The sequence below is a fragment of the Oryzias latipes genome, chromosome 5, assembly GCF_002234675.1.
Source record: "Oryzias latipes chromosome 5, ASM223467v1".
Taxonomy (NCBI): domain Eukaryota; kingdom Metazoa; phylum Chordata; class Actinopteri; order Beloniformes; family Adrianichthyidae; genus Oryzias; species Oryzias latipes.
The window spans coordinates 600758-615938 of record NC_019863.2 but is presented as its reverse complement, the minus strand read 5'-3'; the positions used below and the strand labels follow the sequence as shown (position 1 = coordinate 615938).

General features: G+C 42.5%; 1 protein-coding gene across 4 annotated transcripts; it reads left to right on the top strand.

The window, feature by feature from the left end:
- Positions 1 to 244: 244 nt before the first annotated feature.
- Positions 245 to 12419, top strand: eif4enif1 (eukaryotic translation initiation factor 4E nuclear import factor 1). 4 transcript variants are annotated; one of them, XM_011494562.3, is made up of 20 exons: positions 245 to 566; positions 1518 to 1643; positions 1719 to 1792; positions 2133 to 2260; positions 2392 to 2666; positions 2853 to 3051; positions 3134 to 3297; positions 3794 to 3932; positions 4115 to 4258; positions 4806 to 5074; positions 5532 to 5582; positions 6344 to 6521; positions 6614 to 6693; positions 8148 to 8284; positions 9175 to 9253; positions 9330 to 9450; positions 9531 to 9848; positions 9942 to 10085; positions 10166 to 10364; positions 10460 to 12419. In XM_011494562.3, the coding sequence occupies exons 2-19, from the start codon at positions 1554 to 1556 to the stop codon at positions 10345 to 10347; spliced, it is 2772 nt and encodes a 923-aa protein (XP_011492864.1). In that variant the 5' UTR covers positions 245 to 566; positions 1518 to 1553; the 3' UTR covers positions 10348 to 10364; positions 10460 to 12419. The 4 variants fall into 4 exon arrangements, with proteins under 4 accessions (XP_011492864.1, XP_011492862.1, NP_001121993.1 ...); XM_011494560.3 differs by having other exon boundaries at positions 10166 to 12419; NM_001128521.1 differs by having other exon boundaries at positions 322 to 566; positions 4806 to 5029; positions 10166 to 11033.
- Positions 12420 to 15181: the final 2762 nt, after the last annotated feature.

The window sequence follows — 15181 nt, the reverse complement described above, 5'->3', positions numbered from 1 at the left end:
GGAAAAATCAAGCATACCCTGAAAAAATTAGGTATTCTATATAATGCCAGATTAAATGAATGAAGTGTTTGGTGTTTTTTCATCAACAAAAAACTTCACAATAAATATACACGATTTTATTAATTAACAAACATTTATTACGTCTATATAATATTTAAGCAATAAGAACAAGATTGCTCCTACACCTTCAGTAACAAAAATTTAAATTCTACAAAGGCGCGACGGGCACCTTTTAATCTCTCTGAGGACCTTCTTAAAGCGGTGATTGTAGGAAATTCGCTGCTACGACTAAGAAACAAGAGAAAGAGCAAACAATAATTTGTGATTACAGAGTTTCTGTGCGACCCGATTAATTATTTGGACTAGAAATACTATTTTGAGTTACCCTGCCATAGCCTGTAACAATATAGCTCTTTGGAAAAGTCGACCGCCTTATGAGTTGTTGTTTGCGGGGTGGGAATTATCCCCATTACCCAGCTAGTTAGCTAGCGAAAGGCGCTAGGCTAACTTGCTAACTAACGTGAAGTGCAGCTGTTCGGCAGTATTTCACGCATCATTTCAACTGAGTAAGTTGTTTGTTTGTGTTTTTCAAGATGCTTTTGACAAGTTTCTGTTGAATCACATTTTTGCCATCCCCTCAACTCTCAGGGGTTTGCATCGGACTGTCTCAACTCGGGTAACCATAATTAACCAACCTGTGTTTATTGTTGTTCTCTAATGTTGAGGTAAATGGGTGGAGGAAAAATACTACTTGTAGTTAATAATTTGTTACCAGGTGGCATCAACATTTGTCGCAAACATTTTGCGATTCATTGTAATTGACTGCCACTTGTGTTGTCAGGATGCTTTCAATTAAGCCACTAATTGGTCTCCACTGACGGATGGTTTGGGTCTTCACTGTTAAGTGAGTTAACTCCCCCCCCAGTATATATCTATTTTAATTACAGATTTGAAAACAAAGTGCTTAAAAAACTAAACTACAATTACCAACCAAGTTTAAATAATCCTATAGTAGACATGATGCATGTAAAGCTAATGGAAATAAACTATAAACAACATACTAACCTCCGGAACAAATGGGTTTTGATGACTTTGAAAAGTTTAGACCAAAACCACCAATGGACGGATGAAGAGGTTGTTCCACAAATGGAGGACAACTTGAAAAGTTTGATCCCCGTTGATTTGAAGCGTTTTGAGCCCCATCAAATGATTCTGCTTAAAAGATCAACATCTCCAAGCCAAGGATTACAAGGTTAAAAAAATATATATTTTATAAGCTTTATGCCAGCAAAGCTCCAAAATAAGTACCAGTACAGTATTTTGGGTTTGACAAATTATCTGTGTGTACTGTTTGATGTATTTACAAGAAACTTTCTTTAAAGGTTTGGTTTTTTTTTTTTTTCCTGCTAAGACATTGTCTGATTCTGAAACTTATTTAATATCAAGAAGTTGACCAATTATTTATTTATTGCCTCTAATGACACCAAACGAATGTGAAATTCTGCCGTTTTCAACAGGATCAGTAGTTTACCTGGAACCGCTTTGCCTGCATCATGGACAAAGATGCCTCAGAACAGAATGAAAGTGCGTCCACTGAGTCCAAGCAACAGGCACTGGCTACGTCTGCCTACAGATACACCAAGGTGATGAGACGCGTCAGCTAAACGTTGCTGCTTATTCCACACCGTTTTCCTTTTAACACAAGCATTTGTGCACAGGAAGAGCTTCTCAGGATAAAAGAGCTTCCCATTTCCAATCAAAGGCCTGAGTGTCTCTCAGAGAAATATGACAGGTAAAACCGTCTCCTTGTGAAATGCTTTTCTTTTTTATTTCAAGGGTTAGTCATAGATATTTTTTTTGCCTCTTGATTATATATCATATTTTATCAGCTTACATTTGATTGTGGCAGATTTAGTTCACTTAGTGACTAAAATCGCAACAGTTTGACCTTTTGTTCCGAACAGGATATGTCAGTTACAATTACTCTGAGGTTGGTTGGTTGGTTAATTTTAGGGTTAGTATATACTTCCAAAAATACTGAAACGTATTCTATGTGTGTTTTAACCAGCCAGCCCTACTTGATCTTTATGTTACATTTCTTTGCTCACCTTCCCCTAAAAACTGTTCTTTAGTGATGGAGTTTGGGACCCAGAAAAGTGGCATGCCTCACTCTATCCAACTTCAGAGCGGAGCTCTCCGGTGGAAGGTTTTAAGAAGGACTACATGGATGAAAGGGTTCCTTTAAAGCGAAGAATCCCAGGTATGTGCACTTCAAGAGTGAGACAGTGGTGGGAATACCACAAGACTTTTCTGTAGTTGTGACTTCAAGCTTTCAGGAATATTTACTGAAATTTCTGAATGAAACTTCTTTTCTCACCTATTTCCATGAAGATCCCCGTGAGCGGTTGAAGGAGGACGACTTGGACGTCATACTTAGTCCACAGCGCCGTAGTTTTGGCAGTGGATGTCAAGGCAACGCCCTACCCGCTGCTCACGTCCGTCGCCCAACCAGTCCTCTGGAAAACAAGGAGAATGAGAGCCTGCGTCTTGGAGGCCCCCGCAGGATTGGCAGCGGCCGCATCATCCCAGCGCGGGTTTTTGAGAGAGAAGCCCGAGTAGAGAAGGACAGAGAACGAGAGAGAGACTTCAAAGATAAAAGATTCAGGGTTGGTTTCTTCCATTTTTACAAACATTTAGGTCTCTTTAAAGAATTTTCTTTAAATTATCCTGTTATGATGACTAGTCTTGTATTTTAGTATAACCCTGTTGAAAGAAGTTCTCAATACTTTGCATTCAGTAGTCCATCGTTATTCCCTTTTCCATGTCCACCGACCCCTTTTCTGAACTGGCAGAGAGATTTTGGTGACAAACGTGTGTTTAGTGAGAGGAGAAGAAACGACTCGTATGTTGAGGAGGAGCCAGAGTGGTTCTCAGGAGGCCCCACCAGCCAGTCGGAAACCATCGAACTCACCGGATTTGACGACAAGATCCTGGAGGAGGATAAACGCAAGTCCAAGAGGTCCAGGAAGCGGACGGAGCCCATCAAAGAAGGTCGCTCACATGTACATTGAAGACTGTTTTAAAGTTGGCCAGAAAATCATTACTGCTGGGGGGTCTGTTCCGTTTCTCACAGCTGTGGATGTTAACGGTGGATTAGTGGAGGACCAGGATGTGAGTTTGCCGTCCACAGCAGATCAGGAGGTTCCACATCCTGATGTTCTTCCAGACCAGTCCAGCAGAGACTTTGACTTCAATGAGTTTTTCAATTTGGAGAAGACTATGCCAGGACTGGCCTCTGTAAGTACCAGGCTGTTTCATTATGACTGCATGTCCAGAACATCAGCCAGAAGGGGGGTCATTACTTCTCATGCTCCACTGTTGTCAAATGCGTCACAGTGCTTTTCTCTCCTCTAATGTTACATCTATAGCCATGTTTTTATTACTGAGGTTTTGTTAATTTAGTTTTTTGCACGTCTGCACTGTTCTGGTCCCACCTAAACCTCCGGCGGTGGGCGCTGTCACTAAATGATGAGCTTCTGTTGGGTCAACAATCCGAATGTAAGCCCATCTGTGCTGCTGGACCGAGCAGTTCAGACGACCAGGCGTTCTAAAATAAATCCTTGTGACCAAACGGCAGTACAGTATATATTGAAGGTTATTGTTTCATGTCTTAGCACTTTTCTGCAAATCGATAAAAAGCTTTTTAAAAGGAAGTTTCCCAGTTCCATTCTTTGACTCTTCTGTGCACATGTTTTCCCAGTCTCCCTCACAAGCCTTTCTTTTTGCCTTTCAGATGATCGAGGACGTTTTGGGGGAGGGCCCTGTGTCAGCGAGTCGCTTCAGTCAGTGGTTTTCCAGCAGTTTAAGCCCATCAGGCAGTCATTCCAGCAGTTTAAGGTCTACCCCCCATGAGGAGTTGGAAAAACTCGCACGTAAGTGACGTGATGCCCTTATTTCTGTCTTACACGCAGATGGGAAGAATCAGTTTATGCTAAAAACCACAAACATCCAAAATGATAAAACGCAAAGATACCACGGCGAGGGCATCATTGTCCTTCCCAATCTTCCTCTGTTGTCTCGGGTTTTGAACCGGCCTCCATGTCTCTCTGTCAAGGTCCTGCGTCATACTTCACGCCCATTCAGCCGTCTGAGTCCAAAGAAAAGGTGGACATCCTGGAGTTGCTGCAGAAGGCCAAAGTAGACCTGAAACCTCTCTTGTCTACTTTATCTGTCAACAAAGCTCGGCTACGAGAAAGCAGTGAGTGTGGATTCATCCATCCGACCCCATCTGGGTCTGGAACCTGTTTGGATGTATGGAATTGGACACATTTAACCCCTCGATGTCTGAGTTACATGAATCACATCTTTGTTTTCAAGTAGATGCCTATTTAGGTCATTTTGGGGCCGTAGTGGTTGATGCATATTTGCATCAAAGGCGTTAAAAAGAAAAACCCAGTTCTTTGTCAATTTGGCAAAAATCTATTTAAAAAAATAGTTTTAGTCTTGTGAAAATTGTTTTATTAATATATATCATATTAATAATTAGCTTTTACAGCTGATTAGTCTGAATAAAGGAGGATTTTACTCTACAATTCCAAGTATATAGTATTGTGTAGATGTAACTTTAGTATTCTGTGTAATCGTTGAACCCGTCTGGGGAAAACCAGGAAAACGATGTGACCCATCAAGATGAGTTTCAACGTTTTCTGCTCTTTTGTTTCATCTAGAAAGTCAACTGAAGACAAAGTATTTTCTAGCGTTGGTTTGAGCCTTTTCTTTGCTGAAAGCGTCTGTCCTCTAACCAGCTAACTCTGGGGTGGTTCTGTCGCTGGAGGATGTGGAAGGAAACATGAAGGGGATGAGGCTGTCCTCTGAAGCGCCTGTGCCAAAGGCGTCTCCGGGGCACGGGAACGGCACGCCCTTCATGGCGGAGCATTTAGAGGAAGCGTTAACTGGCGGCTCTAGTAGCCGGCCGCGCTCGCGCGACACTGACATGTCAGCCTTCAACAAACTGGTCAGCAGCATGAAGGCAAGTGGAACTCTGCCAAGTCACCCCAGACCCAATTCCAACAGTGTAAGTATTTTGACCCCACTGTGCCCCTCTTCTCAACCAAAACAAGCGACCCCCCCCCATGACACAAGCATAGAAGCTAAATGTAAATAATCTGATTTAAAGATGGTGGCTACAGATTGGTATGGCAGCCGTTCCTTTTAAAATCTGCTCTTGTTGTTCGATTGCGATCCTTTGCGTCAAATAAGAACAAAATGTCTTTAAAAACCACTGAGGAGCATGTTGTGGTTATGAATGAAGCATCACTGCTGGCATGACGAACACTGACTTTACATGCTCCGCATGCGTTTGCCGTGTTTTCATGTCCGCTTGGTTTTTACATTAAAATGAACAGAATAGTGGTGAGTACTTGGGCTGCTCACAAATGATTCGTTGTGGAAAAATGCTTGATGAGAAGGAATGAAGTTTCGGGGGAAACATTTACGTTTTTTTGTTTGGTTCTTTTTTCCAAAACCCTCAGAAACCAGCAGACCAAGCTGTGATGCCGCAGCAGCAGAAAAACCCCTTTCAGGTATGGATGGCGTTTGTTTTCTCACAGCTGCATTCGGTAGGTCGCATGCCTTTAAAGGCAAATGATTTGTTTTGACATTCAAAGCAATGAACGTTTTGCTCAGACTGCTTCTCACAAAAAGCACAGTTTTCAATGTGTAAATTCAGAAGTTTGTCAGACATACAAAGGAAAGCCGTAAAGACATAAGTTTGCACACGTGGGTCTGTAATGGGGGTAGATTTCTTTAAAGATTCGATTCATATCATAATTGGTGGTTGCCGATATGATTCATAGTCGATATTAGCTCGAGGTCGATCCATAACATCTTTATCCAAACTTCCAGAGTTGTTTTTCCACATCCAAAGAATCCAAAGGGAACATTCTTAGAACATTCTAGACACTGGATGGTCACATGACTTTACTCAAAGTCTGTCCACACATTGGACTGATCCGTGTTTGATGATGTCATCACGTGTGTGTTGACCGCTGTGATGACAGAGTAGAAATGAAGCCACTGTACCTCCATCCAAACTGTATTTTCAAATATTGAGTATTTATTGACCTCATTTTAAAGCCATTTATAATGGTTTAATTTGGTTAAGAACTTTCCTTAGACTGTTCAATCTGGTTGGATTGGAATAGAAATCGGCTAACCGCTACACCCCTAGTTTGTAACCACAAAGAGCTCGCCTAAACCCTGAAGAGGACATCAGGTCTGGGGACTAAAAAGGATGCCTTTGTCTCAACATGGCAGTTAAAGTTTTTTATTTCTGTTGTTTTAGGAGCTCTTGAGGCACAGAGACCCCTCGCCTCCTTTAGGCAGCCTGGTGAGCAACTCTGATGCTCCGGGGACTGCTGCCCCCCTACAGGGTCTATTGCACAAAGGCCCCTCGCCACCCCTGTTTCCACAGAGGGCGCCATCTCCGGACTACTTCAGCACCAGGTTGCCGCCTCCTGCAGGTGAGATGGAGAGTTTAGTCCAAAGGCAATGGGACTTTTCATGAAGTTGACTGACCCACTGAGGGTTTGACCAACTGTGTTTGATTCTAAAGGGTTTGCCGTTGGTCCTCAGCCCCCTCTGCCAGATCAGTTCTCCCGTCTCCACGGCTCCATCAGTCCTGTGCAGCAGCAGGTAACCTGGGCTTAAAGCGAGCTGCCTCTGTTGGTTTGGCCGCATGTAGGTTGTTAAAAATGGACATATTAATCTGATTACTATTGAAAAATACTTTAACTACTCTTAAGTTTGTGCTTTTGTTGTTCACATCAGTGTTTTTTGGCAAATGTCCACTTTCTGCCTTGGCAGAAAAATCACAAGGAAACTGAAAATGTAAGAAAACTGGTCTGTGTTCATGATGTACCAATCCCTCTGGATAATAGTTTAATAGTTTTAACATGGCTCTAACAAATGTTTTTGTTTAATTTTAGTGAAAAAAATTAGCCTTAATTCTGTTCCTTTTTTTATTGCTAATATTGAAACTTTGCTTAATTGTTTCAATAGTGCTTGAAGTTTGAGCTAGAATTTGTCCTTCAATACAGACATTGATCTTTCTAACGGAAGCAGCTGATTTCCACAGACTTGAACTCTGGAATCTCTGGCTGTTAATAACACAAACCTCAAAAGAGAACATAATAGTGTTTGTTTGTGTGCATTGGGCCTTATGATGGTTAGCAGTAGGAGATGTTGTCGCATTAACCCAATGAGTCACTGGTGATGTGGTCCGAGAACGGCAGCGCTGATGCAGGACAGACTCCTGTCTAAGCATTGTTAGAGTTTTACATGATCTGACAGCAGATCCTGTGGGAAGCTACGCCGCCAAACACGACCTTCTGTTGGAACTGATGGACTTTATGAGCCATGTCAGCACAAGGAAGATGTTCACCGCGTGTCTTTGGTTGGATTGACATGTATGATTAAGACTCCAACAATAATTGGCTGAGACATTTTAAGGGGTTGAACTTTTTCCAAAATGAGAGCAGTTGGCAGTCATTCCCAGCTACTGTGTCAGTCCTACTCCTGTTTGGCTGAACGCGGCTCATCTCCTCCTAAGTGTTAGTTACACCAATGATGCAAAATGGACGACAGCACACTTGACCATCTGTCACAGCTCACGGGGTTAAAAAAAGCACTGGTTTAAGCTGCACTGGTGGTGCAGTGGTCAGCGCTCTTGTCTCACAGCAAGAATGTTCCTGGTTCAAGTCCCGGCTGGGGGATCTGAACCAGAACATCAAAGGAGGGCGTTTCTGTGTGGAGTTGGCATGTTCTCCCCGTGCATGCGTGGGTTTTCTCCAGGGACTCCAGCTTCAAAGGTTCATTGGTTACTCTAAATTGTCCCTAGGTGTGCATGTGTGTGTGCATGTGTGTGTGATTGAAGACCTGTCCAGGGTGTCCCCTGCCTTCACCCACAAGTGGCCAGGATAGACTCCAGCAGCCCCGTGAACCCGAAAGGGACAAAACGGAAGAAGATGAATGAATGATGGTCAAGATGCCAAACGGTCTTCCTAGAAACCTGCATGACCCTTTATTGTGTGTGTGTGTGTGTTGTCCAAACAGGGGTCTAAAGCTTTATTGTCGTTTGTATCGTCCAGATTAGAGCACTGTCTATGCCTATGAATCAAGTGGACCTGGAAGCCCTGACCTTCCACCAGGACCTCGCTCTTCATGCTCACCAACCCTTCCAGCAAGCTTACAACAAGCAGCCCCAGGACAGGGCTTTTCGGAATAGGTTTGATTTTGCTCTTTCTATCTAAACTAGTACTGGACAATGGTTAACGTGTGAAAGTGTGATTAATGGCAGGAGTTTTCATGATGAGTTGTTTGTGCCTGCAAAGGTTTATGCATTGAAACGGATTCTTTTGAGGAATTTTAATTTCAAACTAAGAGCTGCATATCCAGAAGAAAATGCAGGGTTGAACAGTGTATTGCTGAATGAAAATGAAACTTAAAGGGTAATAATTGGCAAAAAACTTTTTTTTTAAATGCCAGAGCCGGGTATCGAACCAGCGAGCTTCTGCACCAAGGATTCCCCATTTATTTCAATAGAGGCAGAAATCCTGGAATATCTGGAAAAGTTCAAGGATTTGAAGGACCAAAAGTCACAGCTGGAAAAATCTGAACGAGCTGAACATTTGAAAGGTTGAAATAAATGAAAAATTGTAGAAGTTAAGCAGCAAAAAATGGAGGAAGATACTAGAATAAAGAAAAACAGGAAAACAGTGATTGAATGATTTATAGTATTCAACCAATAATTGGCCAAAAAGAAAGTGATCAAAGTGGACCATAAATAAAGTGAATTTTCTTTAAAATAAAACGGTTGCAATGAAATAGAAATGATGTAATCGTTTTTCTATTTGTTCGTGTATCTTAAGTCACATGGTCATCGCAGTATTGATCACTAATAATTTACATCACAGGTTTTGCTCATATCCTGCAGTCCTGGTGTATTTTATTACTCCATTGTTGGCAGCTTGCGTGCCTCAATCATTTATTTATTGTCAGTGTTTTAACATTGATCCAATTCCCTGAAATGTGGCACAAATGTACAAACCTGAAAGTGGAGCACATGACTTGTTTGGTTTTTGGGTTTGGCTGACTTTGGTTGTTTGTGATGGGCAGACCACAGCGTGTGAACCATTCCCCTGGACCTCAGCCTCCTGCTGGAAGAAACTCTCCTGGAAATGCCGTCACTAGCATGGTGAGGATGAACCTTGCTGTTGGGGTCAATGTGGTGTCCTGTTTATTAAATGCCTTGCTCTGTTGCTCTTTGGCAGTTGTCTCCATCATTTACACCCACTTCTGTAATTCGCAAAATGTATGCAACCAAGGAGAAAACCAGAGATGACGCATCCCTTCCTTCTGATGCAAAGGAGACAACTGCACCCTCACAAGATGGTCAGTTCTATTAAAGTCTCATATTTCGCACGTTTTTTTCTGATTAATTGATCAAACCTAATAAAAATTATGTTTTCCAGGCAGCAGAAGCTCTCCTAATCCTTTCCTGGAAACGTTGGATGAAAGCGTTGCATCATCAGCAGGGATGAAGGCCGCCTCACAGCCTCTGCAAAACAAAGGCCAAGAGTGTCTCAGGCCTAGTCCAAGTGGCCACCATACAGTAAACATGGTTCCCCCAGGGCCCCCTTCATCTTTCCCTCGTCCGGTCTACCCAGTGCCACTGCTGTCCCATGTCCCCATGGTACGGCCGCCTCCTCAGCTCCACCCCAATGTGGTCCAGCGAATGCTGGAACAGGGGATCCAGCCCCAGCAGCTGGGACCTGCACTTCTGCAAGCAGGTTTGTATGTGTGCGGTTTGTAAGGCACTATTACCGTTGTTGTACATCTAGTTTTTGCCTGATTTGATCACTAGATTTTTTGCAATATCTTAGCCCAACTTCAAGGCTTGCCACCTGCACTTCTTGGACAGCCACTGTACCCTGTGAGCGCCGCAGGGCATCCGCTTCTACCTCCCAGAGCCAACACTCAAATGCAGCTGGCAGTAATGCCCCCACAGCTTCAATCCCAGAGACCAAGTGAGTTCAGTGCCACAGTTCCAGTTCAAACGTATTCAGAGGTTTTCTGAAACCGTTTTTCTCCCGCTTTGTCTTTTCAGTACATCCAAGCATCCCAGTGTCACATGGCCACAGGCCTCAATGGACAAACGGCGTTCAGCGACACCGGGGCAGCTCCCCTCTTGGTCTTGCTAAATGGTTCGGCTCGGACGTCCTCGACCAACCGCTGCCTTCCATGCCGGCCAAAGTCATCAGTGTAGATGAACTGGAGTTCCGGCCATAAGAACGCTGACTGTAGAAGTGGGGTGGCTCTTTTTTTTTCCTTTTTTTTTTCTTCCTTTATGCCCGTCTTCACCTCCCGGTTAACTATAAAAATGTGAACTTTATTTTGACAGATGGTGAGCAAGATGGGACATTCTGAACATGCCATGAATGTCTAGCATTGGAGGGGGCAAATACTGATTTAAGTTTTGAGTTCAATGTTCTTTTTTGTATTAGACAGTAATTAATGTACAGGCCCACATGTACAGATCACAGGAGAATGTTATTCTTTATGTACATAGCTTTTTTGTTGTTGTTTTGGTTTTTATTTTTTTGGTTGGAGGGGCAGAGGTCACAACTCTTGAAAGTAAATGATGAGCTAGAATTTCAACGTCTACTTTAAATCCTTCTCACTTCCCCTTGTTGGAGAAAGGGTCACTGTTGGTGAGATATGGTAGATACACACTCCACCTTTCCTTTGTGGCATGATCAGTGGCCCTCGAGACACCCCCCTGTGGATGCAGCAAGCTAGTTTGTGCCTTCCCCTCCTCATTTTTTGGGTACCTGCTCCCCTCTGAAGTGTATGCTCTCCAATCTTGTGTGTCACTAGGAGGATTGCACTGCTCTGTCATTTTTGAGGGTGGCTGGGGATCATTTTGTGTGCTGTTAAGTTATAATAAGCACAAATAGAATAAATAAAATGTTGTGTAAAGCACGGTTTTAAAATTATTTTTGTATTTTATGTTTATTGCTGTTTTAGTCAAAGTAATACAAATGGAAGTGTCAAGAGGCAAAGGTTTTGGTAAAAAGGCAACGTTGTAAAATTTAAAGTACAATCGCCCACATTGGTCAAATAGTTTAGACCAGCTTAACTAAAACAAATGTTTTTATGGAGAAGTCTTTTGTGGAATTTTTAGTCCTTTCAACTCTTGAAATATCACCGGCAGCATGGTGACTTGAAAATTTAGCAAATCCTATAAAATTTGGGGGCAAAGAGATTTGAGGATGGACTCACAAAGTTAGGGGCATTGGAAAAACTAAGGTGTACTTCTATAGCACCTTTCAGACGGTCCCAAAGTGCTTCTCACAGAATACAGCACAGTTAAAAATACCCAAAATGCAGTCACCGGCCATGCAGTGGGATTGGAGAGCCGGATTCTAAGTGCGGTTTTAATGGAGTCCAGCGAACGTAAGGATGGTGGGAGTCTGTTCCACAGTCTGCTCTGAAAGAACGTCTCTCCTTGGGTTTTCACGTGTGCCAGGGACCATCAGCAGATTTTGCCCTGAGGGTCTTGGCCTTTGGGAGAGGGTATCTGTCTGATTGTAGGGCTCTGAAGGTCAGGACCAGGATCTTAAAATGTATTCTGAACGTTCCTGGGAGCCAGTGAAGAGACTTTAACATGGGGGTGATGTGTGCTCTTTAGTTTGTGCGAGTCAAATGCCTGGCAGCAGAGTTCAGCATCAGACGGTTCGGTTCTCTGTTTAGACGAGTGAAAAAGGCTGCTGCAGTCGTCTAAATGTGGGGACACAAAGGGATGGATTATCATGTCTAGTTCATGTTTAGAAATCATGGTTTTGATTTCATTGGATATGCTATACAGTGTTTGTGCTTTACTCATTGGGGCCAGAACAAAAAAAAAACCTCAACGTTGCATCAATGTCAACATTCTGTTGGTATAAAAAGCTGATTTTTTTTTTCCAGTAAGTCACTCAAAGTTCATCATTCAACCACATGGATTAACGGACGAGCAGGCCCACCTGCACACAGCGCGTTGCATGAGGCCCAATGAAGGTTTTGCTCCGTTACGCACCAGATGCACCAAGAAATATCAGGAATAAAAAGAAAATTCGATTTTTGAAGAACTTGCTGGTTTGAGATCCACCAAGACTCCAAAAAACCTGTGAAGTGTTTTAAAGTCTTAGTTCTCTCTAAATTCTCCCTGTTTTTTCTGTTTTAAACATTGACAATTTGACTGAATTATGTTATGTCTAAACTAAGTTGGCTATTAAGTTAACTGTCATACTTCTACTTGGAATTTAGAGAGTACTTCTAAATTTGTAAGTTTGTATACTGAATAAATCTTTTCAAAATAAGACTTCTTCGTATTTCTTAAATTCATATTAGTCCTGACAAAAAGTATAACTATCAAAACTTAAATTCTAAGACTTCACTGAAATGAATACATGTAAGTATGTCAAATAATTATACATTTGCTACATCCAACTTATTTTTATTAGGTACAACCTGCTCAAATTTAACAATGTTTTAAAAGTAAAAAATTTGAATATAAAAAAGTGAATATTAGTTTTTACCAACTGAAAATTCTGCTTGGTTCAGTAAACTTCAAAAAATTGCTTGTAAAATATTTCCTTGATTTTTTTGTCAGCAATATCAAATAAATGCTTTTTACAGTGCCGGAGTGGAGCCCCACCAATGCTATGACCAGTACCTAAAGACCTCTGACCTCAGATAAGGTGTAGCAAACGCCACATAGCTGCAGGCCCGTTACCAGATGTGACAGGTACTAGGGTGTCCAGACAAACCAGTCACAACTGACTCCACGCCTTCAAGACTTGAATACCAGATGACCGCTGCAGGTGACTCCAATGACACCAAGACACCTCAGGAAACGTTTGCAGTGGGAACAAGAACTTGTGACCTGAAAAGTGCAGCACCAGTCTACTGTCCTGTTCACTGATGACTGTCAGCCGAAGTGAGCGATATGCCAAAGTCAACATGGTTCACTTCCCAGGGATCACTTTGGTGGAGGAGGCGAAACAGTCTGTGCAGGTATCACCAGTCTGTGCAAAACCGATGTAGTTCTTGTAGATGGTCCAGGCACTGCACGTTCTGACCTCAAGACTTCATAAAACCATCACCATCCCCCAGTTCCATCAGAACCCCCCCAACTTCCTGTTCGTGGATGATCACGCCCCTCCACGTGCTGCCAGAGTGGTCAAAGCTGGACTTCAAGAAGTGAAAGTACCTCATGTGGTTTGACCAGCAGTGTCCCCTGACCTGAACCCCATAGAGCAGGTCTGGGACCAGCTGAAGCAGAAACTCGTGATCGGACCCCACCCCCAAGTGACCTGACAGAACTGCATGTAGCACTCGTGGAAGAGTGGAACGTTGTCTCAGGCAGGGGTGCCCAAATCCCCGCCTCGAGGCCCGGCGTCCTACATGTTTTCCTGCCATGAAGCTCCCTATTGGCTAAACACACCTGATCCAGGTAAACAGCAGCAGAGGAGGCGGAGCTTCTGGAAAACTAGCAGGAGGTCCCTTCGAAGCCTGGATGTGAGCACCCCTGAATCATAAGGCTAGCGAGGATCGTTAGACAAATACTGGCAAATGTGGACATGCCTGCTATTGACATGGTCAGTGTTTGTTATTTGGGGCTATCTTTATGATTGTCTTCATTTTGGGGGCAATAAATATCAAACCAATGAAAATTGTGTTTCTTCTCATTGATTATTAACGATATCAAAGGGAACTTTTACACGTTTCGTTGGAATTAAGAAAAGCACTGGTAACAATATTCCTAACTCATTGTGAATAGTGTCCTTTTGTAGAAGACTGACAGAAAGTGGATACACACAACTACAGACATCATTCAGGCAATTGTTTCTGAACTCCTCATGCTTCATCATCCTGGAGGCTTTTGTTTCTCCTCTTCAACACACCTGCCTCTAACTACTGTAATTATCCAGTCTCTGCAGAGCTTGATGATGAGCTACATCAGGTGTGTTTAAACATGGAAGACATACAGGTTAGTTGTCCCTGAGGTTTGGAGTTTTGAAACCCTGATTTCAGATACCTACCTTAAAGTGGTCTAATGTAAATGTGTTCCTAGTGGTCTTTTAATTATGATTATGCTGTTTATAGCCAAAGAACTGGGGGGTATTCCAGGAAGCATGTTTAAACTACCCTGACTTTAAGCCTGAACTCTGGCTGAAATCCGCCTGAACTTGCTTACTCTGGGTATGTCGGTTCCAAAAGACCGGATATGAGTTGGCGTAATTACGCTCGACTTGGTAACCCTGGGTTAACGCACGGTACATAAAGACATTCTCAATAGATCGCCGATTTCTGGAGTCACCATGGAAACGCGTGGAGAAAAAAAAAAGAAAGCGCGACACTTGAGACGGAGTGTGAGATTTTAATGACGGCGGATAGAAATTATAAGTCCATCAAAAAAGTAACACGGCTGAAAAATAATTTAGTTAAATTTATTCAAACTCTAATTGTTTATACAACTCAAATTTACGTATTTATCTAACTAAATGTCACATTACTTCATTAATCTTTTTTCCATCTTAATTACTTATATTTCTTGAACTTTCATATGTCTACGTTTGAGCCGGCAGATATGCTCATTTTTATAACAATAAAAAGAACGGAAAAAAATGCACGGAGTGCAAAAATTCATAACTGAATATTCCATCACTATCATAACAGGTTTGGTTGGTAGAGGTGCTATATAAACTCATCATCCTCTCCTTTACTCTCACTCATGGTGCAGAGACGTAAGCATAGTAGGACAAATTAGCTCGGCAAAACAAGGTTAAACAGCTATACAACTAAACACATTTTGTAAAAAACCCACACTAAAGGCCTGTTCACACCGGGACGAATTTCGCCGGCGATTTTCGCCGACGTTTAACGCCTCGTGACTAAACAAAGGGCACCAATGAGAATGTGCACACTGACGCGAAAAAACGCCACGCGCCAAAGCGTCAAAAAAAAAAAAAACGCCTCGGGTTCTTTTTTTTTTTTCGACGCGACCAATGAGAATGGCGCTTTTGCTCACGTGTCTGGAGCTTCTGAAGTTACAGTAAAACACAACTTGGGGGCGCTC